The 24937-nt window shown below is 38.8% G+C and overlaps 1 protein-coding gene across 1 annotated transcript in view; it reads right to left on the reverse strand.

The window, feature by feature from the left end:
- PDE1C (phosphodiesterase 1C) overlaps positions 1-24937 on the reverse strand; it is a 260300-nt gene that overhangs the window by 23211 nt on the left and 212152 nt on the right. The window contains exons 15-16 of the mRNA XM_060019937.1: positions 21230-21460; positions 14357-14434 (exon numbers count right to left, since the gene is read on the reverse strand). Of these exons, the coding sequence (XP_059875920.1) occupies positions 14357-14434; positions 21230-21460 (309 nt within the window). The remainder of the gene's footprint in view (positions 1-14356; positions 14435-21229; positions 21461-24937) is intronic.

The raw sequence follows: 24937 nt of genomic DNA on the forward strand, positions 1-24937 counted from the left end.
ACATTTCAATGCTAGTCACTGCTGTCTCCTTTGTAACACAATCCTTCTATTCATAAAGGGGAAATCTCAGTGGAGAATTTTAAACACTGGTTACATTGGAAGCCTTAATAGTTGCTTTAAACTAAAGCATCAAATATTTGGTTCATGCAGTATGGGTTTTACGACGTCTTATTTTGCAATCAGGATGACAGTGACTGCCAGATCTGATCTGGTCAATTTGCCTCTGGGGTCAGTGGGATTGGATTCATCTAATCCCAATCATTTCCATACCAAAGCAACGTTCCTCTATCAGGATTCATAGCTATCTGCAGGAAGATGTTCTGCCCCAGACTATAGACTCCTTGAAGGCAGGGAAAATATCTTATCTTTATAACTCTTTTTGCATGTAGTGCAATGCCTGACACACAGCATATGCTTAACAAATGCTTCCCCAAAAGATTCAAGGCAAGATGCGCCCCAGCTGAAATCACTGTGCGAATGGATAAGTCACCTGAAGTCTCTACGGGGCCTGGAGTGAGGTGGTGGAGGACCAAGATTGAAACAGGACTCATGAATGGAAATAAACCACCTTGGATTTTCTTTTCACCTGGCTTATTCGATAACATGTAACCTCAACAGACTTGGACAGGATTTTTAAAAAGCAAACAAACATAAATTATTATGATTACGGTTGCTTCCCCTAAGTGCTGTGTGCTCTCCAAGTCAGCATGCCTCAGAGTGAGAGAGGATTCCCTCCTACGCAAGGTTCCAGAGGGACAGGAGACTTTAAAAAGAATAACATCATCATCTCCAGAAATGTTAGGAGTCATTAGAGGACAAGGAAATTTTCCATTCAACTTTAAAGACTAACACTCTCCTAAATAAGACTTGGTCGAAATTAGGTACAAACCAGTTGGGAGACAGGAGAGCCCTTTCCGATCTATTGTAATTACGGTCAATTCTCAAATTTTCAGGGGCCACTGACCCAGACCTCCTGCGGTTCCTCTTTCTTCATTCTGGTCTTGTGAGTGTTTACTCTCCATTAGCACCTTCACCCATTTGGGAGAAATAACAGAAAAAAGAAAAACTTCTGGCCAATCACTTTACTCTGATTCTAGTAGGATCGGTGAGGGAAGTTGCCAGTTGCCTCATTGGAACTTGCCAGGGAGGGAGAGAGGTGAAACAAAAGCTGAAATCATGGATTAGAAATTTTCCATTGTTTCTGATTGTCTCTGTGTAGTTTGGGCCACAAGCGAATTGCAAGACAGGGCCTCTTAGTGCTCTGGCCCTGTCATTATCAATTTGGGGTCATAGGTAATGAGACTCCTTTTAGATGGTCATTATAGTATTAATCACCTTAAGAGATGTCCCCAGGCCCTCACATATAAAACCCAATATATTGTTATGATGATATAAGGTTAATCTTTCACTAAATGATAGATTGGTCGGAAGGAAGTGAGGACGGATAGCTGGAGATGGCTGACAAGGACCACTGTTACACCCAATGAGCTCCAATGTGCCAAGAAGGAAAGTGACGCACCTCCTGTGTCATACAGCCTGGGTTAGCAGAGGCCCGCTGTCCAGACTGTTGTGTCCCAGAGATGGAAGAGGTACATCCAGGGTGTGTGAATGGAACCCAAAGGCCCCTGAGAGGAGATCTTCCTCCCTTGCTAGTCATTGCTTATGGGTGACATGGTGGAGTGGCCGGCTATGGGTCTCCACCCGCCCCTCCTCGGCCTTCCGGTCAAGGGACAGAGGAAAGGAGTTGGTCAAGGAGTGGCAAAAAGGGGTAAATAAAGGCAGCCTGTATGTTTAAGCTGTGCCTGGGTTCACTGTCATTAAATACGACCAACATAAAAGAACAAGAGGCAGATACTCTGCAGCTGGGTCTGTGACCTGAGTGACTGTTCCCAGCCTTCCCAAACACATGCTTTCTCTAAAAAACTTCCTCTTAGGGCACTCACCCCTATGGTGGCTAGTAGCATATCTATCTGCAGGAAGATATTCTACCTCAGACCGTAGACTCCTTGAGGGCAGGGAAAATATCTTATTTATCTTGATAACTCCTCTTGAATGTAGTACAATACCTGACACACAGCACGTGCTCAACAAATCATTAGTTTTTCATTGAAAGGAAGTGAATTGAATAAGCATGAAGTGGATGGGACAGATAAAGGTGTAATGATGAATAGGAAGTCTCTCTCCAACCTTTTTCTAATCCTGACTTTCATAGTGTGACGTAAAAAGGAAATCATAATTACATTGATTTTACAATTTATTCAAAAGCAAATTATGATATGTCAAAAATGTATACTCCTTATGAAGAAAGAGCCCCACTGTGCATGGCTCTTTGTGGGACTAAGCTCCCAGAGAAAAGAGCACCTGCCACCCAGGTGGCTTTGACATGGTTTGTAAACCTCCTCACTCCACACTTCCTCTCCTCAACTTCAAATGGCATAGACTTGCTCTGCTGTGTTTTGGTTTTGTGTATATGTTTTCAATGTAAACTAAAATTGCATAAGCATTTAAAACAAAAATTGGGTAAGACTACGAAGTATATAAAAATGAGGATCTAAAAGCAAAATGTGAGAAGTCACTCTGTATTGATCCGATTTACGCGACTATTTTTGTTACAGCGGCTTTGAATTCCACTGATTGTAAGTCTATGTTGGCTTGGCCACAAAAAGTGGTTAAACTCCCTCATCTTTTTAAGAGTGACTGATGAACTGAAATGGAAACTATCTTCACCCAACTTGAGAAAATTCAAGAAAATATCTAAATAAGCGCCACCTCCTCACCCGCCCCTGGAAGAAAGACTTCTCACATCTCATAGAGGGGTAGCCATGGGGGCTCTGAAGCCTGAAGTGTGTGGTGTATGAATTCACAGAAATGTATTTACTCTAAGGGAATGAATAGCCAAGAATGTTCCAGCAACTTAATTTAGAAAATAGGAGATGGAGACTTACAACAATGTGGCCTTACTCCTCCCTTCTCAGGCTACTCCTGAAGGTAAGTGGAGATGCTACAGAAAACCATTCGGTTTAAAGATAGTTGTTTTAAAAAGAGGCTTAAAGTTCGAGTTTGATTTGACTCTAAAAATGTGTTTAGCAATCATAATGTTTATTACTAGATCACAAGCTGACCATCTGTGAGGCAGGCCTCATAGAATCTGGCACTGGGTTTTAAAAACATCTGTAAACACTTTTAATTTTTCATTGTCTTGGGTTTGATATTTTTACAGTCTGATTCAACTATCACCCAAGCTCAAAAGTAAGCTGACTTGGCTGAGCACAGAGCTGGGATTTAAATCAGATTTTCAAGTCCCAGAAACCCTTCCAGAGCTGCCTCTCTATGGAGTCAACTTTCGACGAAAACAACAAAGTGATACTGTAAGCAACAGAAAGAGTTGTAAAAGGCTAAAGAGGAAAAAAACAAAACAAAAAAAACCCAGGGAAGAATAAATGTGGTAAAACCAAACCCAATTTTAAATGTTGAGTAGTAGGATTTCTGTGGGGCTTATAAGCAGGTCTTGGTTTGGTTTTGTTTCTTAATAATGAGGAAATACTAAAAACAAAAAAACAAACATTGTCTGAGAGATAGCTGTTAAGATTTACCCAGGCATTGTTTTCACTCTTCTAGGTCATAAGTGCAAGACAGGTATTTTAAATGGTTACCACCAAATAGCCCAACATATGCATCCATGTTTTCTCCTTGCCCCAAATGACAGAGGATATGATTATATTAGGATTATTCTCTATTAATTTTACTGCATATAATACCGACGCTATAGCCCTGCTAAGATGGGTGGACTGTTGGATGGATGAATGGATGGATGATGGATGGATAGAATAAATAGATGATAGATAAATTTGCAGGAATATAACTTCCTGAAACCTTGCCTATGCCATCATTTCCTAAAATTTGCCCATTGGATCCAAATATAAAGAATAAGTACTGTACAAAGGGTAGTAGTTCTTAGGTTCAACCTTTGTGATTTTTCTTCATCTTTTCTTTTGATCCTTGGAATCTGTGCTATCACTGAGAATAATGATCCTCTTAACTTTTATTCTTTAACTTTGCTGGCTCCTCTCTTCCTTTATGTAGCATGGCTTTTCTTTCCAAACTTAAAATATGTGAATGTTTCCATTCTTCTGTCCTACATTGTCCAAAGGTATTTTACTGCCATTCCTCTCTGTATTAAGAACCTAGTACTTTTTTTTTTTTTTTTTTGCGGTACTTGGGCCTCTCACTGTTGTGGCCTCTCCCGTTGTGGAGCACAGGCTCCGGACGCGCAGGCTCAGCAGCCATGGCTCACGGGCCCAGCCGCTCCGCAGCATGTGGGATCTTCCCAGACCGGGGCACGAACCCGTGTCCCCTGCATCGGCAGGCAGACTCGCAACCACTGCGCCACCAGGGAAGCCCTGAATCTGCTATTTTTGAAGCTAACAAGAAACCAGAGATTAAGGAAGTCCTTCTGAGAAAGTTAAGTGAGGCTGGGATTTTAGGTCTGAAACATTCTGACTGCTCTTCGTGTTCTTCTCTATTTTATTAGTTCAGGAAAAACAATAAAAGATTCAAAATGAATGAAAGAAAAAACCAAACATTTATTCTCATGTTTCACTGCAGCTCCAGGGTATAGAATAAAAATGGCATATATTGTAGAGGGCTAATACTTATGAAATACAGATATCATCACGTGGAGATCAGGCTGTCCTTTGGTGGAAAAGGCTAAGAATAAACACAAAGAAGAAGCTTCAATACTTGCTTGACATTGCATTTTTAACAGCTCTCCTAGCTTGTGGGCGACTGAAAAAAAATGGCTTTAACAATGGAGACATCTCTAGCTCCTGGTTTTGGCACATATTTCAAAGGCGGCTGTTATTTTAAAGAATTTTTTTATAGTGTTAATAGAGTTTCTTCTGACAAGTGTATCGTTACTTGTGTTTCTCCAATCACTTGCAAAGAATCTGACAAAATACAATTTTTCTAGGGGGAGAACAGATAAATATTTCATGAATACTAAAAAGTTAATTTTAATCCTGAACATCAGTATTAAGAAAAAAAAGACAAATCACATTTCCCCAGTAGTTCAAAAATTGTAATCCTCTCTGTCAAACCAGGTTCCTTTAAAAATACAATGGGGGGCTTCCCTGGTGGCGCAGTGGATGAGAGTCCGCCTGCCGATTCAGGGGACACGGGTTCTTTCCCCGGTCCGGGAGGATTCCACGTGCCGCGGAGTGGCTGGGCCCGTGAGCCATGGCCACTGAGCCTGCGCGTCCGGAGCCTGTGCTCCACAACGGGAGAGGCCACAACAGTGAGAGGCCCGTATACCGCAAAAAAAAAAAAAAAAAAAAAATACAATGGTACATTAAGAGTGTAACGAAATGTCTAGAAGATAGAGTGAAACAATGAAAGCTTATACACCAATAATTGCAAGGGAAAAGCTGTTTAAAAATATTAATTTCGTCATTAACAAAGAGTACACAATATAGTTTTATGTGACATTTCTACTATGTAGTTATTTGGTAAGAGACTGGAATCTAAACAGCTATGTGAAAAGCATGAATTGACTTTAGAAGTTTTCTTTAGTAGAACACAATTTAATTATTTTAAACCCACCAATCTTACATTGTATTATATACATGTATATATACATAGATACACACACAATACATATATATATGTATATATATACACAATATACATACATACATATATATGTATATACACACACACAATTTCAGTTGCTGTTTGATACTACAAACATGAATTTCAATAACACAAAACCTACAGGAAGATAATAATTGTTGCATGTCACCTTGTTCCTTTATAATCCACCATGAGGCTATGTATTATATACCCTCCTTAAAAAGCGCAAGGATATTCACTGAACCTAAAACTATACTAAAAACACATTGGTTTGAAATGGATGAGCGTAACCAAAAGAGCTAACTGTTCTGATTCACTGTGACTCATCAATGCTAGAACCATGTGGATGTCAATGGCTTCTGTACCTCCGTGCTCTCAAGTGTATCATCCGCAGCAAAAAGGAACAAAGAGATTTTCTGAGTTCACCCCATTTGACCACTTCCAACCCACGTATAATGGATTGGTTAATAGTTTTCCCCAAAATCCATCCAAAAAAATTATATTGGGTTTCAGTATTGCTGCACTCACAACAACCCTTGTTGGGTCAACCTACAGCATGGCTTCAAAAATCAATTAGAAAATGGCACTGAAGTATATAAATCAAAAAATTTAAGCAACAAAACCTTTTAGAATCTAATTAGGGGATCTTATCTAGATGCATAAGAATAACAGGCATCTAAAAACAATATTGCAATTCTCTCATACATTTATCAACTTTTTGTTGTTTTCCTTTGACAGGGACATTGCAGTGGAGGGTTAAGACACTTGGGTTATCACACTACTTGAGAAAATAAGGCATAAAATATTTTTAAAAGCAAATATGTCATGCCTCTTTCTTGCTAAACCACAGCATGTACTCACTGTTGATGCTCCATGTGTTGATACATATAAATATGTTAAGTAAATGGGTCACAAGAGTTTCCATGGACAAATGGCTAAGGGAAATGGGATATTAATCAGAACATGTGTTGTTATGATGACTTATCTTAACTGGGACCCAGGGCACTCCAGATGTTTGGTCCCTGTACACTCATGAAAAATAACCCATAAGGATCCTAGATTCTCATGTGGAAGGCAATTCCTTCATTAAAGAAATAGACCTACTTTTGTCAATACATAGAAGGCTACAGTGAGATATCTTCCCAGAACTAAGAAATAATGTTATCCTCTGAGAAGGAAGCGAGTAAAAAATCCAAAGGACGGGATTAACTATTTGTAGAAACTACCTCAAGACAGTAGTGTTGACATCAGTGGCATAATCAATGGTGAAGTGTGTTGCAAATCAATCATTGCTAAAAACAGTTAAGCCCTACAGTCTTACAGGTTTAATTTTTAAAGTAAACTAGAAAGGACTCAAGGTTATTGTTATAGTGTAGCACCGTCTTGGGTATGAGAGAAAAGGGCAGGGTACCAGCTAGTATCCCCAGAACTGTTCACCATCTTTGGCCTATTTTACCCACCAGAGTTCATGATCTGGGCATAATTTTGGGAGGTATGCAAAGCTTATGATAATATGTTAGGAAAAGAAAATAAGAGAGAAAAAGTTTGAGGACTGTTGCCTTAAAAACAAAGAAGTTTCATCAAAATCAAGGTCCAGACATGCCATCAAGGATGACTGAAAATGAACAAGAATGAGAATCTACCCCAAGATATCAACATATCTGATACTGAATGTGAGATCCAAAAGGAGACTAGACGTAAAAGGGGTGCCATGGAGGGCCGCCTCTTGCACTGTCTGTATCTAGTGTACACAAGATGGTCCCTATTCACTCTTCTTGGCAGATCCATCCCAAGGGTAGAGACAGACATTTCAGGATATTCTACCTTGAAGTCACAATTCATCAACTAACTTCCCCTACATTATCAGCTTAGTAGGCAACTTTCTGATGTGATTTGACTTCCCCAGTAGGTTTTCCTTTGGGAGAAAGAAACCGCTGACTGGCCAGTAGATGTGAGCATTCCAGTGTACATGAAGGATATATTTCACAGTAAACTAGCAATCAAAACCACACATTGGTCACAAGTATTCATTTTAGTGTCAACAAGTCCTCTACAGCATAATCCACCCTTCATTTACTGTCAATGTGGAATTCCTTCAACTGACGATGTCAAAAATAAGAAGTCCATATACATGTGGATCTATTTCTAGACCCTCTATTCCACTCCACTGACCCATTTGTCTATCTCAATGCCAATACTATATTGCCTTGATTATTATAGCTTTATAAGTCTTGAAATCAGGCCTACCTGTTTAGTCCTCCAATTTTTTCCTTCTTTTCCCAAGTTGCTTTGTCTATTCTGAGTGATTTGCATTTCCATATACATTTTAAAACCAGCATGTCAGTTTCTACCCAAAAAGCCCGCTAGGATTTTAACTGGGATTGCATGGAATCTATAGATCAATTTAGAAAGAACTTAAATTTCAACTACCTCTGGAAAATTCCCAAATATTTGGAAACTAAGAATATATTTCTAAATAATCCTTAGATCAATGTAGACATTAAAATAAAATTAGAAAATATTTTGAAATGAATGTGAATAAAAATGCAACAAATCAGTTTGTGGCATGTTACTAAAATAGTATTTAGAGGGAAATATACAGCATTAAAGGCCTATATTAGAAAAGGAAAAATATCTCAAATCAATGACATTAACTTCCACTTTAAGAAACTAGAAAAATAAGGCAAACCAAACCCAAAAGCAAGCAGAAGAGAGGAAATAATACAGATCAGATCAGAATCAATGAAATAGAAACAGAAAAACAATGGAAAATATTAATGACAATGATTAATAAAATTTATTAACCTCTAGCCAGACTGGTCAGGAAAAAAAGAGAGAATACACAAATCACCAATATAAAAAATGATAAAGACAACATCACTATAAATTCTATAGCTATTAAAAAGAAAATAAAACAATGTGAACATCCTATGACAGTGTAATTCCATTGTGACCTGTGAACATTCTTTGTATGACTTGAATCATTTTACATTTATTGGGACTTGCTTTACATCCCAAAATGTAATCTATATTTATAAATGTCCTATGTGCACTTGAAAAGAATATGTATTCTCATACTGTGGGTGTTCTGGGAAGGCCAATTAAGTCAAGTTGGTTGATAATGTCATTCAAGTCTTCTTTTCCTCACTGATTTTATATATACTTAGCCTGTCGATGATTGAGAGAGGGATGTTAATGCTTCCAAATAGAATTGTGTATTAAAATTTTTTTACACTTCATTTCATGCATTTTGGTACATAAATGTAAAGGATTATTATATCCTCTTGATAAATAGACTTTATCATGAAATGAACCTCCTTTCTCCGGTGATAGTGTTTGCTATGAAATCTACTTTATCAGGTATTAATATAATCATGCAAGCTTTCTTTTGATTACTGTTAGCTTGGCACACCAATTTCCATCCTTTTATTTTTGAGTTTTTGTGTCTTTTAATATAAAGGCAGAATATACTTGGGTCTTACAATCTGAAAATTTCTGCCTCTTATTTGGGCTGTTTAGGCTATTTACATTTAATGTGATAACTGATATGCTTAGTGTTAAGTCTATATTCTTGCTATTTGTTTCCTATTTGTCTCATCTATTCTTTGTTCTCTTCTTATTCTTTTTCTACCTTTTTTGGATTAATTATTCTTATGATTCCATTTTATCTCTTTTGGCTTATTAGCTATATGTCATTATCTTGTTATTTTAGTAATTGCTTTAGAGTTTACAGTATATGCTCTTAATTTATCTCTATCTATTGGGTTGGCCAAAAACCTGAATGAACTTTTTGGCCAATCCAATACCTTCAATTGATATTATATCACTTCATGTACGATAGTAGAACTTTACAATAGCATATTTACATTTCTCCCCTTCTCACTTTTATGCTATTGCTGTCATACATTTTAGTTTTATATATGCTATAAACTCAGTAATATATTATTATTCTGTTCAAATAGTCAATTATTTAAATAGTCAAGATATTTAAATGATAAGAAAAAATATTGTATATTTATCCATCTAGTTACCATTTTTAGTGCTCCTCATTTCTTTGTGTGGATCCATATTTCCATCTGGCATATCCATCCTTCTGCTGTTCTTTAACATTTTTTGTAGTGTAGGTCTACCAGTAATGAATTCTTTCAGTTTTTAATATCTGAAAGATATTGCTGCTGGGTATAAAATTCTTGGTTGAATTTTTCCCCTTAGCACTTTAAAGATGTTGCTCCACTGTTTTCTCACTTGCATTGTATCTACTGTTATCCTTATCTTTGTTCATCTCTCCATATGTATCTTTTTTTTTTCTCTAGCTGTTTTTTAAATTTTTCTCTTCATTAATGGTTTGGAGTAATTTGATTATAATATGCTTTTGGTGTAATTTTCTTTATATTCCTTGTGCTTGTGTTTTATTGAGCTTCTTAAGTCTATGGACTTATAGTTTTCATCATTTGGCAAAATATTAGCCATCATTTCATCAAATATTCTTTCCTCCTTTCCCTCTTCTTTACTTTAGGGACTCCAATTACACATACATTAGGCTGTCTGAAGGTGTCTTACAACTCATTGATGCTCTTTACAATTTCTATTCTTGTTTTCTGTGCTTCATTTCAGATAGTTTCTATTGCTAATTCTCACTACTCTTTTCTTCCAAAATGTCTAATCATACCCAGTGTGTTTATCATTAATCCCATACAATATTATTTAGTTAATACCATCCAGTATATTTTTCATATCAGACACTGTAGTTTTCATCTCTAGACATTTGATCTTTTTTATATCTTTCATGTCTCTACTTAAACATATGGGCTACAGTTGTAAGAATTGTAAGAACTACTTTAATGCTCTTGTCTGCTAATTCTAACATCTGTTTCAGTTCTGGGTTGATTTCAATTGGTTGTTATTTTCCTCTTATTATTGGTAGTGTTTTCTTCCTTCTTTGCATGTCCAGTAAATTTTGATTGGATGTTAGATACTGTGAATTTTAGCTTGCTGGGAGTGTGTATACACACACACACACACACACACACACACGCATGCTTTATCCTGGGATGCAGTTACTTGGAAACACTTTGATCCTCTTATATCTTGATTTTAAGATTTGTTAGGTGAGCCTAAAGCAACATTTAGCCTACAACTAATTATTCCCCTGTTAAGGCAAGACAATTATGAGTATTCTACCCAATTCCCTTTAAATTCCAATTCCCTTTAAATTATGAGGTATTCTAGTCTGGCTAGTAGGAATAGGCACTTTTATTGCTCTGTGTGAAGTGTGAACATCAGGACTGTTCTTTCTAAACCTCTTGAATGGTTCTTTCCTGGTCTCAGGTGGTTTCCTCATTGAGAGTCAATTAGTACTCTGATGAATACTCTTCAGATTTCTAGAGTTCTATCTCTCTTCAGTTCTATCCTCTCTTGTGTTTTATCCCATTAATTATAGCTGCCTTGGTATCCTTGGATCCTTAGTCAACTCCTCAACACAAGGAATCCAACAGGTCTGCCTGGAAACCCTCTCAATGCAGTAAGCTGAGGCAATCGTTGGGCTTACTTCATTTGTTTCTTAGAGAGCACTGTCTTCATTTCTTGATGCCCAATATTTCTTGATGTCTTCATTTCTTGAAAAACCATTCTTCCACATATGTTGTCTTTTTTAAAAAACTGTTTCAGGTGGAAGGGTAAACCTAATTCTTGGTAGCGCTCTTTGCAGAAGCAGATGTATTTTGTATTGTATTTTGTCCACTCCACTCTCCACAACTGACTTACATTTCATGAACTGACATCTTTAACATCCCAATTCCCAGAACATTCAATAAAGGAAAAATTCCTGCTGAATTCCCTCCCTGGGACTTGGTAAATAACCTTGCAGGGCCTAATTATAGAGAATCATTTGAGAGACACAAACAGTGGCTATCTCTTATATCTCTGTTAATGCAGTCACATAAAGTTAAGGGCAAATTCATATTTCTGGGCAACTATAAAAATTATAGCTATGCTGTTTCAAACATGACTAAAAACACACTGAAAATAATTCATTCATGTGGCACCCCACAAGTCTCCCAATGACAGTGTAAAAACAGCCTCTGAGAGAATCTTGACTCAGAAACCTAGATCTTTTTATGTTAGTACATTTCTCCCTAAGAAACAAGGTATTTTCAAAGAGCATTCATTCTTTGAAGTCAGTTAGAAAATTAGTGCTGCAGGGTACTAAACAGTACTTTAGTAGTCTGACAGAGATAATGTACAACTGCAATGTGTTCATTTTGCCAGGATGTAATTTACCCTTTCAGCACATGTTCCTTCCTTCTGTGTGTGCCTCAGCTCATTGGAGTTTGGGAATAGCCAACTGTAGTCTAGTTTCCATTGAGTTTCTTTCTGAATGCATAGAATATTAAACTTCAAAACACAGTGGGTTTGATCACACTGGGCACCATATTATGCTTGGATACTCCCTTTCAAAAATTAGAGCTGGTTCCCAGGGGTTGGATTAAGGGTAGGAGCATTAAAAATAGTTAAACTGACTCCCTCTGGTCATCAGATGTAATAAGATCCGTTAAAAAGAAATGTTCAAAAAGTATCTGTTTGTTACTAGATAGTTTCTAAAAATCAATATATCTACTGATATGCATATCATTTAAAATTTTTTCTAAAGTAGAGAGTTTTAATGCAAAGGAGAAGGGGTATATGAAGCTGATCAAATTCTTTTCCACTTCATGCCACTAAGAAATAACTTTAGTCCTGATAGGATTTTGGGCTAAGATAACACAAGTAACTAAAGCCCAATGATCTAAGTCCTGATGACACCAAAGCAATGATAATGACTGATGTCGTGTTAGCCCATCAATGAAATTAAAATACAAAGTTTTTCATGCCCAGACTTACAAGTATATGGACACACCAGACTCAGTTTGAAACAGTGGAAGGTTGGAGTTATGGAGGGAAAAAGGATAGACATCAGAAAATGTCCCTTCTTTATTTACTGCATCCTGTTCACTGCCCTATGGGATCAAGAATCCTATTCATTAAATAATCAAGCTTTATGCTTATTTGTTCCATAGAACAAAATATCTATTTCATCACTTCATCCCACCAAAAAAAAAAAAACAACAAAAAACAGTTTAATTATTTAAAATACTGGTGATAATTCAGTTAAAAAAGACACAGGTAAAATAAAAGGGCATAATGAAGGTGATAAAATTTAACCTACAATGCTCACATGAATACATTACAACAGTTATTTATAGCACAATACAAACATACAACAAGATTCAAGACCCCATGTTAAAGATCTGGGAATTGGTTTATTCTGGGCTTTTATGCTGTAGGAATTCAGACGGGTCAGTCACTGGATATAGGATGGGTCAGGTGTCCAGGTGCTGGGTTTATAACTAACAGCATTCTCCTCTACTGTACATATTCTGGCTTGTGTTACCTTAACTTGGGTCTAATGATGTCTGGGACTTGAACAAACCTTACCCATAACAGAGTCTGGCTAAGAGACTGTCATTCTGAATCCTATTTTATCTCCATGTAATTCATGTCTTAGTCACAATTATTCAAGGAGGGTATGTATTAAGCAAGTGGTTTCTATTTGCATAAACAATTTGGTGAAAAAATTGGACATGAGTGTTCCCCAGATATTATGTGATAAGACACCTGGTGTGAGTTATTTGAATGATCTTCAAAGAAAGAACTGATTTCATGCATATGGGTAAAGAGAGCATATCACAATGGCTTAGAGATGAAAACTAAAGGCAATTCTCTCTTTTTAACAGATGTATGAGTTGTATTCAAATTTCTTCTTACTCCTCAACCTGATTACCCTGCATTTGTTCTTCTCTGACTAACCAAACTACTCAAAGAATAGCTTAGCATCTAATACAATGTCTGCAGGGAGGTATCGTTCAAAGAGTCTGAGACCCTAACAAAAACCACTTCCTAAAACTTTCATTTTTAGTTTAATATCACTTATATGTATGGGGGGATAACTAGGAATAAGCCCATGTTATAATTGAAACAGGAGGATTATATAAAAGGTGAGAGTATTTTTCTCAATCTGATGGTCCAAAGTTTGGAGGGCAATATAATTTGAACTTTCAGATTTTATAAAGAATGGAATGCTATTTATGCAAAGTAAAAGCAGTGCTCATGAAGCCCATCACAATGTAGGTTCATTCTAACTGGTCTGGGATTGTCATCCACAGCTTGCCTTTAAGATGTACTCTTGCTGACCAAACTGTATTCTACAGCTATGCACATTCTCCAGTATGTGGGCCTCCCAACATACTGATAACACTGAACAGATTTCTGTTTTTGTTCTTCCCCAAAATAATAACTCATTAAAGGTATAAAAAATTGAAAACTGAAAACATGGAACGTTTCCCATTTACACTGCATAATTCACAAAGGCTTATATTCCATTCCATTATAATCAGCAAGCCCAGAATCACCTTTTCATAAAGTTTAAAATGAAAAATGGCAAGTGGGAAAAGAAAGAGTATAGAACTCATTTGTGATGGAGAAAGTACGGTGGAAGGGAAAAGATACAACAATAATTTGTAAATTATTGAAAAGGGGATAATAGTACTCTTTAAATGCAGTGAATGTTTTTTTTTCAGGGTATAAGACTATATTAACAATTCCACACAATTGCAACTTTATGTGTAAATCTAACAAGCTTGCATTAAATTGCACAATTTATGGAAAAATATAATGGGAATTATGCTCTTACCATCTGTTTTCTTTGAATCATTTCTGACACTGGATTGATCCTTCTTGTCTGTCTTATTTTTATCATCTTTCAAGTCACCTGAAAGTAATAAACATGACAAACAGTACATGTGTAAAGCTAACGGGGAAGTTATAAATATCTTTAAACCTGTCAAGGTGAAAAAAGAAAAAAACCACATAATTTTAGTCGTGAGGGGTTACATGTCTGAGTGTAAATATCAGGAAACTGGATTAGGCCCTGGAAATTGGATTATGATCTGGAAATTAAGACTGAAAGTTCATGTTAAACAGGATTGTACTTAAGTCAATGGCGTTATTTTCCAAGGAAGGCAGTTCAGCTTTACTATTAGGCTGTGGAGTGAGGAAAAACCTGCGTTACTGTAAGTTATATCAATTAATAGCTACTATTTAACTTCTATGTGCTTTTCCTTATCTGCAAAATGGTGATAATAATACCTACTTTATAGGCATAATATAAGGATAAATGCATTTAAGGTACTGAATGTGCTATCTGGCACGTCACTCAATGACAGCTGTTATTCTAAAACTGAGCTGTAAATGGTACTTTAATTAATGAGCTTGTTGAAATGTAATATGTAAAAGTTAAAAAACACTATGCACACCAGTGTAGAGTGAACATGTGTCAAAAATTTATTTAATTCATTTATGAAGGAACCAGGAAGACAGTAAGGATGGTTCCAAGAGCATTTAAGGAAATGGATAGGGGCTTCCCTGGCGGCGCAGTGGTTGAGAGTCCACCTGCCGATGCAGGGGACGCGGGTTCGTGCCCCGGTCCGGGAAGATCCCACGTGCCGCGGAGCGGCTGGGCCCGTGAGCCATGGCCGCTGAGCCTGCACTTCTGGAGCCTGTGCTCCGCAACGGGAGAGGCCACAGCAGTGAGAGGCCCGCGTACCGCAAAAAAAAAAAAAAAAAAAAAAGGAAATGGATATTTCTAAGTATTTTAGAAATATATTAAAATAAGATTGCTAGGTTAGAGATGAAACTGGTTATGTCCTACAGGGCAATAAAACTATAACTGTTGGGGTTATCTCCTCTAGTAGTCAAAAATCTACACGTTAGTACATAACCTCACAGTACCTAGGCTTGAGCAAATAGTAAATGACAAAGTTAAACATAGTCATGTTCTTCTAAAACAAGGGGTCAGCAAATTATTGTCCGTGGGCCAATCTGGCTTGTTATCATTTTTGGAAATAAAGTTTTATTGGAACATAGCCACATCCATTCATTTATATAATGTCTGTAGTTGCTTTCCTGCTGCAACGGTAGAGTTGAATAGTTGCAACAGAGACATGCAAAGCCAGGAATATTTATTATCTGGGCCTACACAGAAAAAGTTTGCTGACCCCTGCCTAAGACAGTTAAATAATCCTTGGGCAGGTCTTTTTTGACAATATGCCAGTGTGACATTGAAAGGACATGGTATTTCTTCTCTCAGATTTCTTCTCAAGTTTCGGATATTTTTCTTACAAATCTTACTGATGGTGGCTTTCTTTTTAGCCTGCATAAAACCAAGAACAGATTACTACTAAATTACTGGCATTAATAAAGCAAAAAGACCCTAATAATTATTGCAGCCAGGAAGCGGGGAGCAGGGCCCAAGGCGGGAAGGGTACATTTATCTTTTCTGCTTTCTTTGTGCCAGGCAGCATGCTAAATGCTTTACATGCGTCATTTCATTAAATTCTCATAGCAACCCCATTATGAAGGTACTATTATTGAAAGTAGACAAATTCGTCAAAGATTCATTCACTAAGTGATCAATTTGCTGAATCACCAAATGATTGAGGATGTTTTCCAAGTTTGAGTTTTTCCTTGACTTCACTGCGGACACTCTGTCACACGCTGGTCGGGCCAGCTGTGTTGAGTGCAGTGGACTGCTCTCCTGAATGTGTTTCACACACTCTCAGGCTGCATCTCGGCCCCAAACTTTGCAAGAGTGTCTGCTGCTATAGCAAAACTGCTCCTGTTGGCTACTTTAGATCTGGTTTAAGCCCTTGATCTGACAAATGACCAACTGATCTTTCTACAAAGTGATTTTGCTTAAATATTAAATAGCCTTAAGCAAAAACCCACAGAATCATCTCTATCTTATGGCTCTGGAACCTAAAGCACAGATAAAGTAATTTACCATAACATACACAGATAGGTCTGATTCTAGAGGCCAAGCTCTCAAGTACTGTATTTTGCAACTTCCCTATGAAGCTTAAGTTCTAGATTTCAGACTTTCATTTACTGTTGCCATTTTTAAATGCCTTTGGCCTATAGATTTATATAGAAATGGTTACCCAAGGATAATTCAAGACCATTTTAGGTTACATTCTACAAAATAAGTAGTTTTAATGGAATTTGACAAACTTTAAGCTTGAGGGAAGGGGAGTCAACTCTGGCCACAGTGCCAGCAGGAGGAGTGTGAGTGAAGCACATGGTCATTGCACATTACCACCACCAATAGCCAAAACAGATGGATTCCTTTGGAAGCCCCATGGAACAGTTCAAGCACTGGCTTTTCCCTATTTTAAGGATGCCAGAAATGAACTCAAGGATGATCCTGAGTCTTGTAGTCAAACTAATTCCCTACAGAAAAATGGTCTTTCTTTCCTCAATGAGACTTCACACCTCTAATGCACAATACTTTAAGGTTTCAGGGTTGCCCTGGACTGGAGCTTTACCCACAGCTGCAGCAGGGCCAGGGTGTCTTCCAGAGGTCAGGAGGAGGCGTCTGATGTGCTGGATGCTAGCCAGCAGCCTGTGGAAGCCTGCCTTCTCCTCAGTCAGGGTTGGGGAGGCTAAAGGGGAAAGTACCTTGATGGAGACCAAAGCTTAGGGGTTCCCATGACTGCTGATAGGGGACCAAATGTCTAGAACCACAATTAGCCAATATCCTTCAGCTCCATCCTGGAAGTTATCTTGAGCGACCACAAAGAAGGGTGCCGGGAAAGTGATACATGTTTGTTTGATGATGTTCCTTGAACAGAATCCATTAGGTAATTTCCCATGGGTTGAATATGGACTAACGGCTGATGTGAGCTGTTATTCAATAAACAGGGGGAAACAAAAGAGCCTTTCTGTGCAGTTATAAATCATTTTAATTAGGCTGCTGCAACCAAGTCCCGAACCACCATTAGCCTTTATTATTATTGCTCAAAATTGATTTCTTTTCCCACCTCTCATTTAATGCTTAATTTTTAAGGGAAATGGTAGACTACTGCTTACTTTGGGAAATGAACGCAGTTGTGAGTCAATCCAGCCTAGCTGGAGGCTCAGGCTCCTGTTTTCTTTCAGGCACTCCCCTAACCATCTTCAAAATAAATTATTGCCACCTCTGCCCTCTCTGGGTATTTGTTTATACCTGTCTCGTAGAATGTATAACCTCCTTTGTGACCAGCATGTTTGTATTCATTGGTTTCTCTCCCTGACCAGACCAGGGGTTGGCAAACTATGGCCCATGAGCCAAACGTGGCCCCAATGCCTGGTCATATAAGTCCCACAACCTGAAAACAGTTTTTAATATTATTAAATGGTTGAGAAAAGAGAAGGATATTTAATGACATGTGAAAATTTAAATTTTCATAAATAAAGTTTTATTGCAACATAGCCATGCTCACTTGTTTACATGTTATCTGTGGCTGTTTTTGTACTAAAACAGGCGTGTTAAGTAGTTGCAACAGAAACTGTAGGGCTGCAAAGCATAAAATTTACTGTCTGGTCCTTTATAGAAAGAGTGTGCCAACCCCTGGAATAAACAGATTATAAGCTTCTTGTGGACAGTAGCTGGGTCTCAATATTCCTCCTACTTCCTACTCTCACCAACAGCACTGAACTGCGCAAATAAGGGCATGCTGGTTAAGGAATACAGAATTTGGACTCACATATTCCTATTTGACCTGAAATCTCTACTTAATGTTTGCTTGGCCTTAAGCAAGTGATTTAATCTTTCTGAGTCTCGGTTTCCTCATCTGCAAAATGGAAATGAGTCTATCTACCTCACACAGTTGCTAGGATTTTTAAATGATTTAGTGTATGTAAAATCCCATGTACGGTGTCCAGCACATATTAAACATTCCATAACTGTTACTGACATAATAATGGCTGTTTTTATTAAGAGGAAGACATTTTAAACCCACTTCCCTAACAGAAAAAAAAGTAGGGAAGAAACACATCTTGCCTTTCTCACCAGTCCTTACATATTCCCCCTCTGGGAAGGAGAGACTCATCTAGAAGGAAGAGTTGAGTATGCACAGCTCAGCTCAGCCACCCGTTTCTCCAGCCCCCAGCCCCCTCTGAGATGCGTTTTCCATGAGACACACACCTTTTCTGTTACTGCAGAAGCAGCCTGCTTAGGTGCAGAGTTGGGGGTGAGGGACGAGGCCTGATCCCACCTGCTCTGCCAGTGTCCCGTGGGCCATGCCCAGTTCAGGGCAGATGTGTGCAGAAGCCCATGTGTCAGCAGATCAAGTCTGTGTTTTCCAGTTCAGCTCCAGTTGCAGTGGAGCTAACATTGTGATCACTTTCTGATTCTGGTATCTCCCTCTCAGTTGGTTCCACCCTCAGTAGGGGAAAACAGGGGTGTTTTGCATTGCTCTCTCAAACTCCAACAGTTGTATTAGAAATTCTTATTGAATTGAACATATTTTCTGACCTATGATGCGCTTGAATACAAAGCAGACTAGTTACGAGCTGTCTCCAGAACCTGGCTGCTGAGAGGCTGGGCAAGTCGGATGATGGCCTTCCCTGCCTCCTGGGGTATTCGTGGGGCTTACCTGAAGGAATTTAGGCAAAGCTCTTGGAACACGACATGAGCTTTTTTTTTTTTTAAACACCTTTTCATTTTATTTATTTATTTATTTAATTTATCTATTTGGCTGCGTCGGGTCTTCGTTGCTGTGCGCGGGCTTTCTCTAGTTGCAGCGAGTGGGGGCTACTCTTCGTTGCAGTGCGCGGGCTTCTCACTGCGGTGGCTTCTCTTGTTGCGGAGCACGAGCTCCAGGCGCGAGGACTTCAGGATTTGTGGCACGTGGGCTCAGTAATTGTGCTTCACGGGCTCTAGAGTGTAGGCTCAGTAGTTGCGGCACACAGGACTAGTTGCTCCGCGGCATGTGGGATCTTCCGGGAGCAGGGATCAAACTCGTGTCCCCTGCATTGGCAGGCAGATTCTTAACCAGTGCGCCACCAGGGAAGTCCTAACATGAGCTCTTATCATTATTACATGTATTAAAACATTGTTTTCTGTTCTACATGTTATATATGTCAATTGCAAAAATAATTGGAGAGTGTCGTGCTAAGCACTTTCTACGTATTTCTCATTTACTTGGGCTGGGTAGCATAATAGCTAGACCATGGTTCAGAGGAGATCACCTGGACCTACCAGGCAGGTGAGAGAGTGAATATGTAAAGAGAGAATTTATTTATTTAGTTATCTATTTATTTATTTATTTTTATTCTTTTTAAAGGATGGTCTTTTATTTTTTATTTATTTTTTGGCTACACCACGTGGCTTGCCGGATCTTAGTTCCCCAACCAGGGATCGAACCCGGGCCCTCTGCAGTGGAAGTGCCAAGTCCTAAACACTGAACCACCAGGAAATTCCCAAGAGAGAATTTTAAACAGCATCTGGTGTATAATCAATAAATGCTAGTTGTTTTATTGTCATTGTTGCTTTTGCTACCATTATTATTATTGGAAGCTCACAAGTGGCCCAAGCTGTGAGCAGTTATTATTATGCACATTTTACAGAGACAATGGAAGGTTAAGTAACCTGGCCAAGGCCAGCAAGAAGTGAGAGGCACAGCTGTCACTTGAATCCAGGTCTGTCTGACTGCCAGATGACCATGCCACAACCTGGCACTTGAAAGCTCCAGTGACTCTGAACTTCCTGCTCTTCCATAACAAGGTAAGCAATTCCATGCCCCTATGCATTAGCTCATCGTATTCTCTCTGGCTGAGAAGTCCCTGTGTCCCCCCAAATTTTAGCATTTGAAACGCAGCTTAGACATCACCTCTTCTTGAAGCTTTCTTTGACATTTACTACATCTTGCAATCCCCAGACCCAACAAAGCTACTCTTTTCTGCACATGGCCCTTGGGTATTTTATCTGCCATACCACTACTGTTACTGGCTCAGAATTAACTCTGAAGGTGTCCATATCCCCTAGGAGATTGTGGACTTCTTGTGGCCTTTTCATTTCTAAATTCTCAGTGCCAAGAGCAGTGCTTGGCATGGAGTTGTTAACCAATAAATATTTGCTGCATTAAATATAAGAAATCATCAACTGTATGCACACGACAGTGACCAGCTCATCCTGGCTTGTCTGGAACTTTTCTGGTTTTACTACTGAAAGTCCTGAATCCCAGGAAACCGCTCATTCCCAGGCTAACTGGGATGACTGGTCATCCAAATGTATATACTTGTTCACCTACAGATATATAGACAATACTATGGAAATAGACCTTAGGCAGATGTGAGTGTCGGCCCTGCCAGGGGGATGGTACCTACAGAAGACTGCCTTTCTATTCATTCATTCTCGCGTTAAGCACTCAGGAATGTGCTGGGATTGCTAATAGGAATTTCCCCTGCTGGTAGGCAGGTGCTGGCCAGAGTCTCCAAAACGACCCAGCTGGAAAGGGCCCAAAAGATATAAACCTCCCCAGAGAGCATGGCCTAAGCAAGCTTCTGGCTGCTTTTGATGGGATCCTAAGAGAATCCACAGCCTAGGGAGGTATGATCAGCAGCAGCTGGATGGCCAGGGCAGCCCTGCTCTGTGACCTGTCCTCACAGGGGCAGTTCTTTGCCAGCGTCCATTCATCACATCATTAGCACCCTGAAAAGAGCCTTTCACCGGCGCAATCCTACTCACCATTCTGTTGCTTTTCTCCTGATGACTTCTCAGCTTTGGAATTTTTCGCACGAGGGCTGTCACTTTGGTTTGTTCCTGTTCCGTTGACTTGATTCTTAGCTTCCCCAGATGCCTTTTTCTCGGCTTTACCAGATGCACCTTCTTCAGTCTGGCTTTTGGCTTCCATTTCCTTTTGCTTCTCCTCTGCGGCCAGGCGAGCCTTTTCTTCTGCTTCCTTCTTGGCCTTCTCCTCTGCATCCAGAACAAACCAGGAAAGGTGGAGAAAATATAAAAAGAGGTCATGCCATTAGGAGAATTGCCTCTTTGAACAAAAGCAAGAGTTTGCATTGGGAATTAATGCATTAAAATGACCTACGGTGTTCACTGTGTGTTTGGGGTATAATTTTGGTTAATTCAAGTCAGATTGGTATGTATATTCAGGAAACCAACAAAATCTGTTCATGGTGATGTCATTTCTGAAAACAATGGGTTAGAAGAAGGGGATGGGGAGAAAGTAATAATAAGGATAATAATAATTAATAAACCGATACTGTAATTGGCATTATTAATATTAATATTACCATCAATAAGTTCTCTTGAGTGTGTCCTCTATGCCAGGTATTATACTAAGTGCTTTCCAAGGATTACCTCCTCTCATTCTCAACCTCGTACGGCAGCTACTAATATTGTAACCCTATTTTACAAACGTGGAATTGAGGCTCAAAGACATTACAAAGCTCTCCCACAGCCCAGTAAAAACTGAAGTTTCATGTAGATTTGCTTAGGAACTGGAGTTTAAACATAAAAACACTGATTACAAAACCAAAATACAGGGAAAATAACCACCACTAGAATAATACTGTTGCAGGCCACTGTCTGTGAATTTAAAAGTAGGAGGAGTGTAATTGGGCCTCACAAAAAACATGGCCTTCAAACTGTCCACAGGGTGAGAGGTGGCCTTTAGTTTGGCCAGGGATGCTGGTATGTGTCTTCCTCTTTAATGAGAGGATGTCAGCCTTATTTCCAATTTGGTTGACTGTGAAAGGGTCTGGCTCTGTGTTTAATCAAAAACACAGTGTAATTGCCTATGGTCAAGGATTCATGAAAAAATGGATACATTCATTCAACTAATATTTATTGAGCAGCTACAGTGTCAAGTACTGTTTTAGGCACTGGGAATACAGCAGCAAGCAAGAAGACTTATAGAGTAGAAAATACCATAATTAAGCAAACAAATCACTAGGATAATTTCAGATGGTGAAAGGAGTTTTACAAAAAAGTAATATGATGGAACGCGATGGGCATAAGGGAAGGAGGTGGCATTAGGTAAGGAGGTGAAGTAGGTGACATTTGACCAAATCTTGAATGACGAATTGCTGACCAGGCAATAATCAAGAAAAAAGAGCATTCCAGGCAGAGGAAATAAAAAGTGTAAGGCCGTAAGACTGGAATGAGCTTGGTATGTTCCAGGGACAATGAGTCAGCCAGTATGGCTAAAGCAAATTTAGTAAGGGGTTAGTGACAGATGATGTGGTCAAGTGACCAAGGACATGCAAGGTTGAGATCATGCAGAGCCTTGGAGGCAATGAAGTGGAGCTGGATTGTAGGAAGTAACCTACGGAGACCAACAGGAGGCACCTAACAGAAACCAATCCTCCCTTAAGGTCTACAGACTCACTGTCTAGCATTCACTTCACTCAAAAGCGCTTCCAACCTCCACTATGAAAAGCATTATTGCACTTTTTTCTCTAGATGTGTTACAAATGCCCCACACCTCATTACCAGGGGTCTTCTTTACTTCCCTTGGTTAGCCTTGGTCCTGAAAACAGATGGCTTTCATAGATGACAGGTGAAATGTTAATCTAATGGGCACCAGAGTGGTTATGCATGTGATCACGTTTCCCTTTGTTTCAGCTGCTAAAGAGCACAAAGCCCAGATTTGGTTCCAGGCTCACACGTTCGCCGGGCTTTATGGCGTTGTATTTTGTGCATGTCTATGACCTCTGGCTTCATTTCACTCTTCCTGCCCTTACGTTTGCCTGGCTCAGATGTCCTCCTTAATATTTTATGAAGTTTTCATTCATCCTTTCATCGATTCATCCAACCACCTATCCAAACCAATACCCTGGCCTCACCCCTGACAAATTAAATCAGACTCTGGAGGGAGAGAGGCAAAAATAGGATATTTTTAATGCTCTCCAGATGAGTCTAACATGCAATAAGGATTGATAAGCACTGATTTAAATTTTAAATGTTTGCCATTCAATATTTCATGATATTCTACTTCTCAACAGGATGTATTTATAATTTACAGTGAAGAGGTAAGGAAAAATTTCTTAACAAAACTGCATAATTATGTGCATATATAGTATAATATGTCTTCTGACTCCTACAGAAAGGTACAACTAAAGAGTAAAAGAATGCCCTTGCAGAAGATAGGGAGATGGCATTCTCAAGTAGGCTGCAGGCCCACAGAAGGCTCCCTAGAATGTTTGTCCAGACTTCCTCTTACCCTTCTGTAATGCCCCGAGGACAAAGGTCAAATGTCATCTCCATCACTGAATTCCCAGTGCTTGGTATAATGCCTGGCACCTAGCAGGTGCTCACGGAGTATTTGTTGACTAAATGAAATGTACACAGAGGGTGTGATTCACCCTATCTGCCAATGAACCTGACTCATATTCCATCATCAGCAATCCAGACCAGTATAAAATACAGGAACTATACACACCCTAAAGTCCTATCCTGAAAAAATAAGCCATTTGACTGTATTTGACTATAGGTAAGTAAAAAGATGACTGTACTTACTACACAGAGAGGGAAAGAGGGCCAAGGGGGAAGAGAATTCATTTATACTCAGATATCAGGTAAAATAATGTATAATCCTCTCACAGAATCCCCACTGAATCTACTGCAAACTTTCAACATTCAAAATATCCCCGTTAAAAGTAATTTTGATGAAAGCTGAAGGTATTAAATTCTGCTTTGCTACAAGAGTGCAACATATTATCTAAGCAAGAAAAAATCATTTGACAACTGAGTCAGACCAATTTTCTATGGAAAATCTAGCAAACCCCCCCCCAAAAACTGGGGGGTACATTTCAGAAACAAGTCTGTTTGGGCTCAACTACAGTTGACAGTAGGCAATTAATGTTTAAATTAGTGAATGGTAGCTCTTATGACATCATAATCAGATCCGACATGATTCCTTTCTCTGCAGCAGGCATGTTCCAATGGATGGCTCTGAAATGTTCTACAACTTCTCTACTCTACTCCTATCTCTTCTTTGTATCTCTGAAATATCTGATATTAGTGTGATCAGCCATCAGCATCCAGTGCTACTACTCAAAATGAGTGACAAAAACAAGCAAACACATAAATAAGAAAAGAGAAAATAAATTGACAGAAGGAACATCTGTTCCATTGTAATACAATCCTCTTATATTTTCAAGATGAAATATTAATATACATAAAATCTTTCCTACTATGAGACAAAGAAGGTGATAGAACAATTAATTTGTATATGGTAACAGTTCCAGAGATGACATATATACAAAGAATGAACTTTTCAGGTTTTAGATTTAACATCCATGGAACTCCTAGGCTCCTAGACTAGTAGAAAGCAAACATTGCAGTTCAATCTCATTTCCTTCTGCTTTCCATTTCACACCATCTGTAGTGATGTGATCATTATGAAAATGGCCAAAAGCAAGGAGCTAATAAAGACTT

This window comes from Delphinus delphis, chromosome 9, assembly GCF_949987515.2.
Source record: "Delphinus delphis chromosome 9, mDelDel1.2, whole genome shotgun sequence".
In the NCBI taxonomy this organism is placed as follows: Eukaryota; Metazoa; Chordata; class Mammalia; order Artiodactyla; family Delphinidae; genus Delphinus; species Delphinus delphis.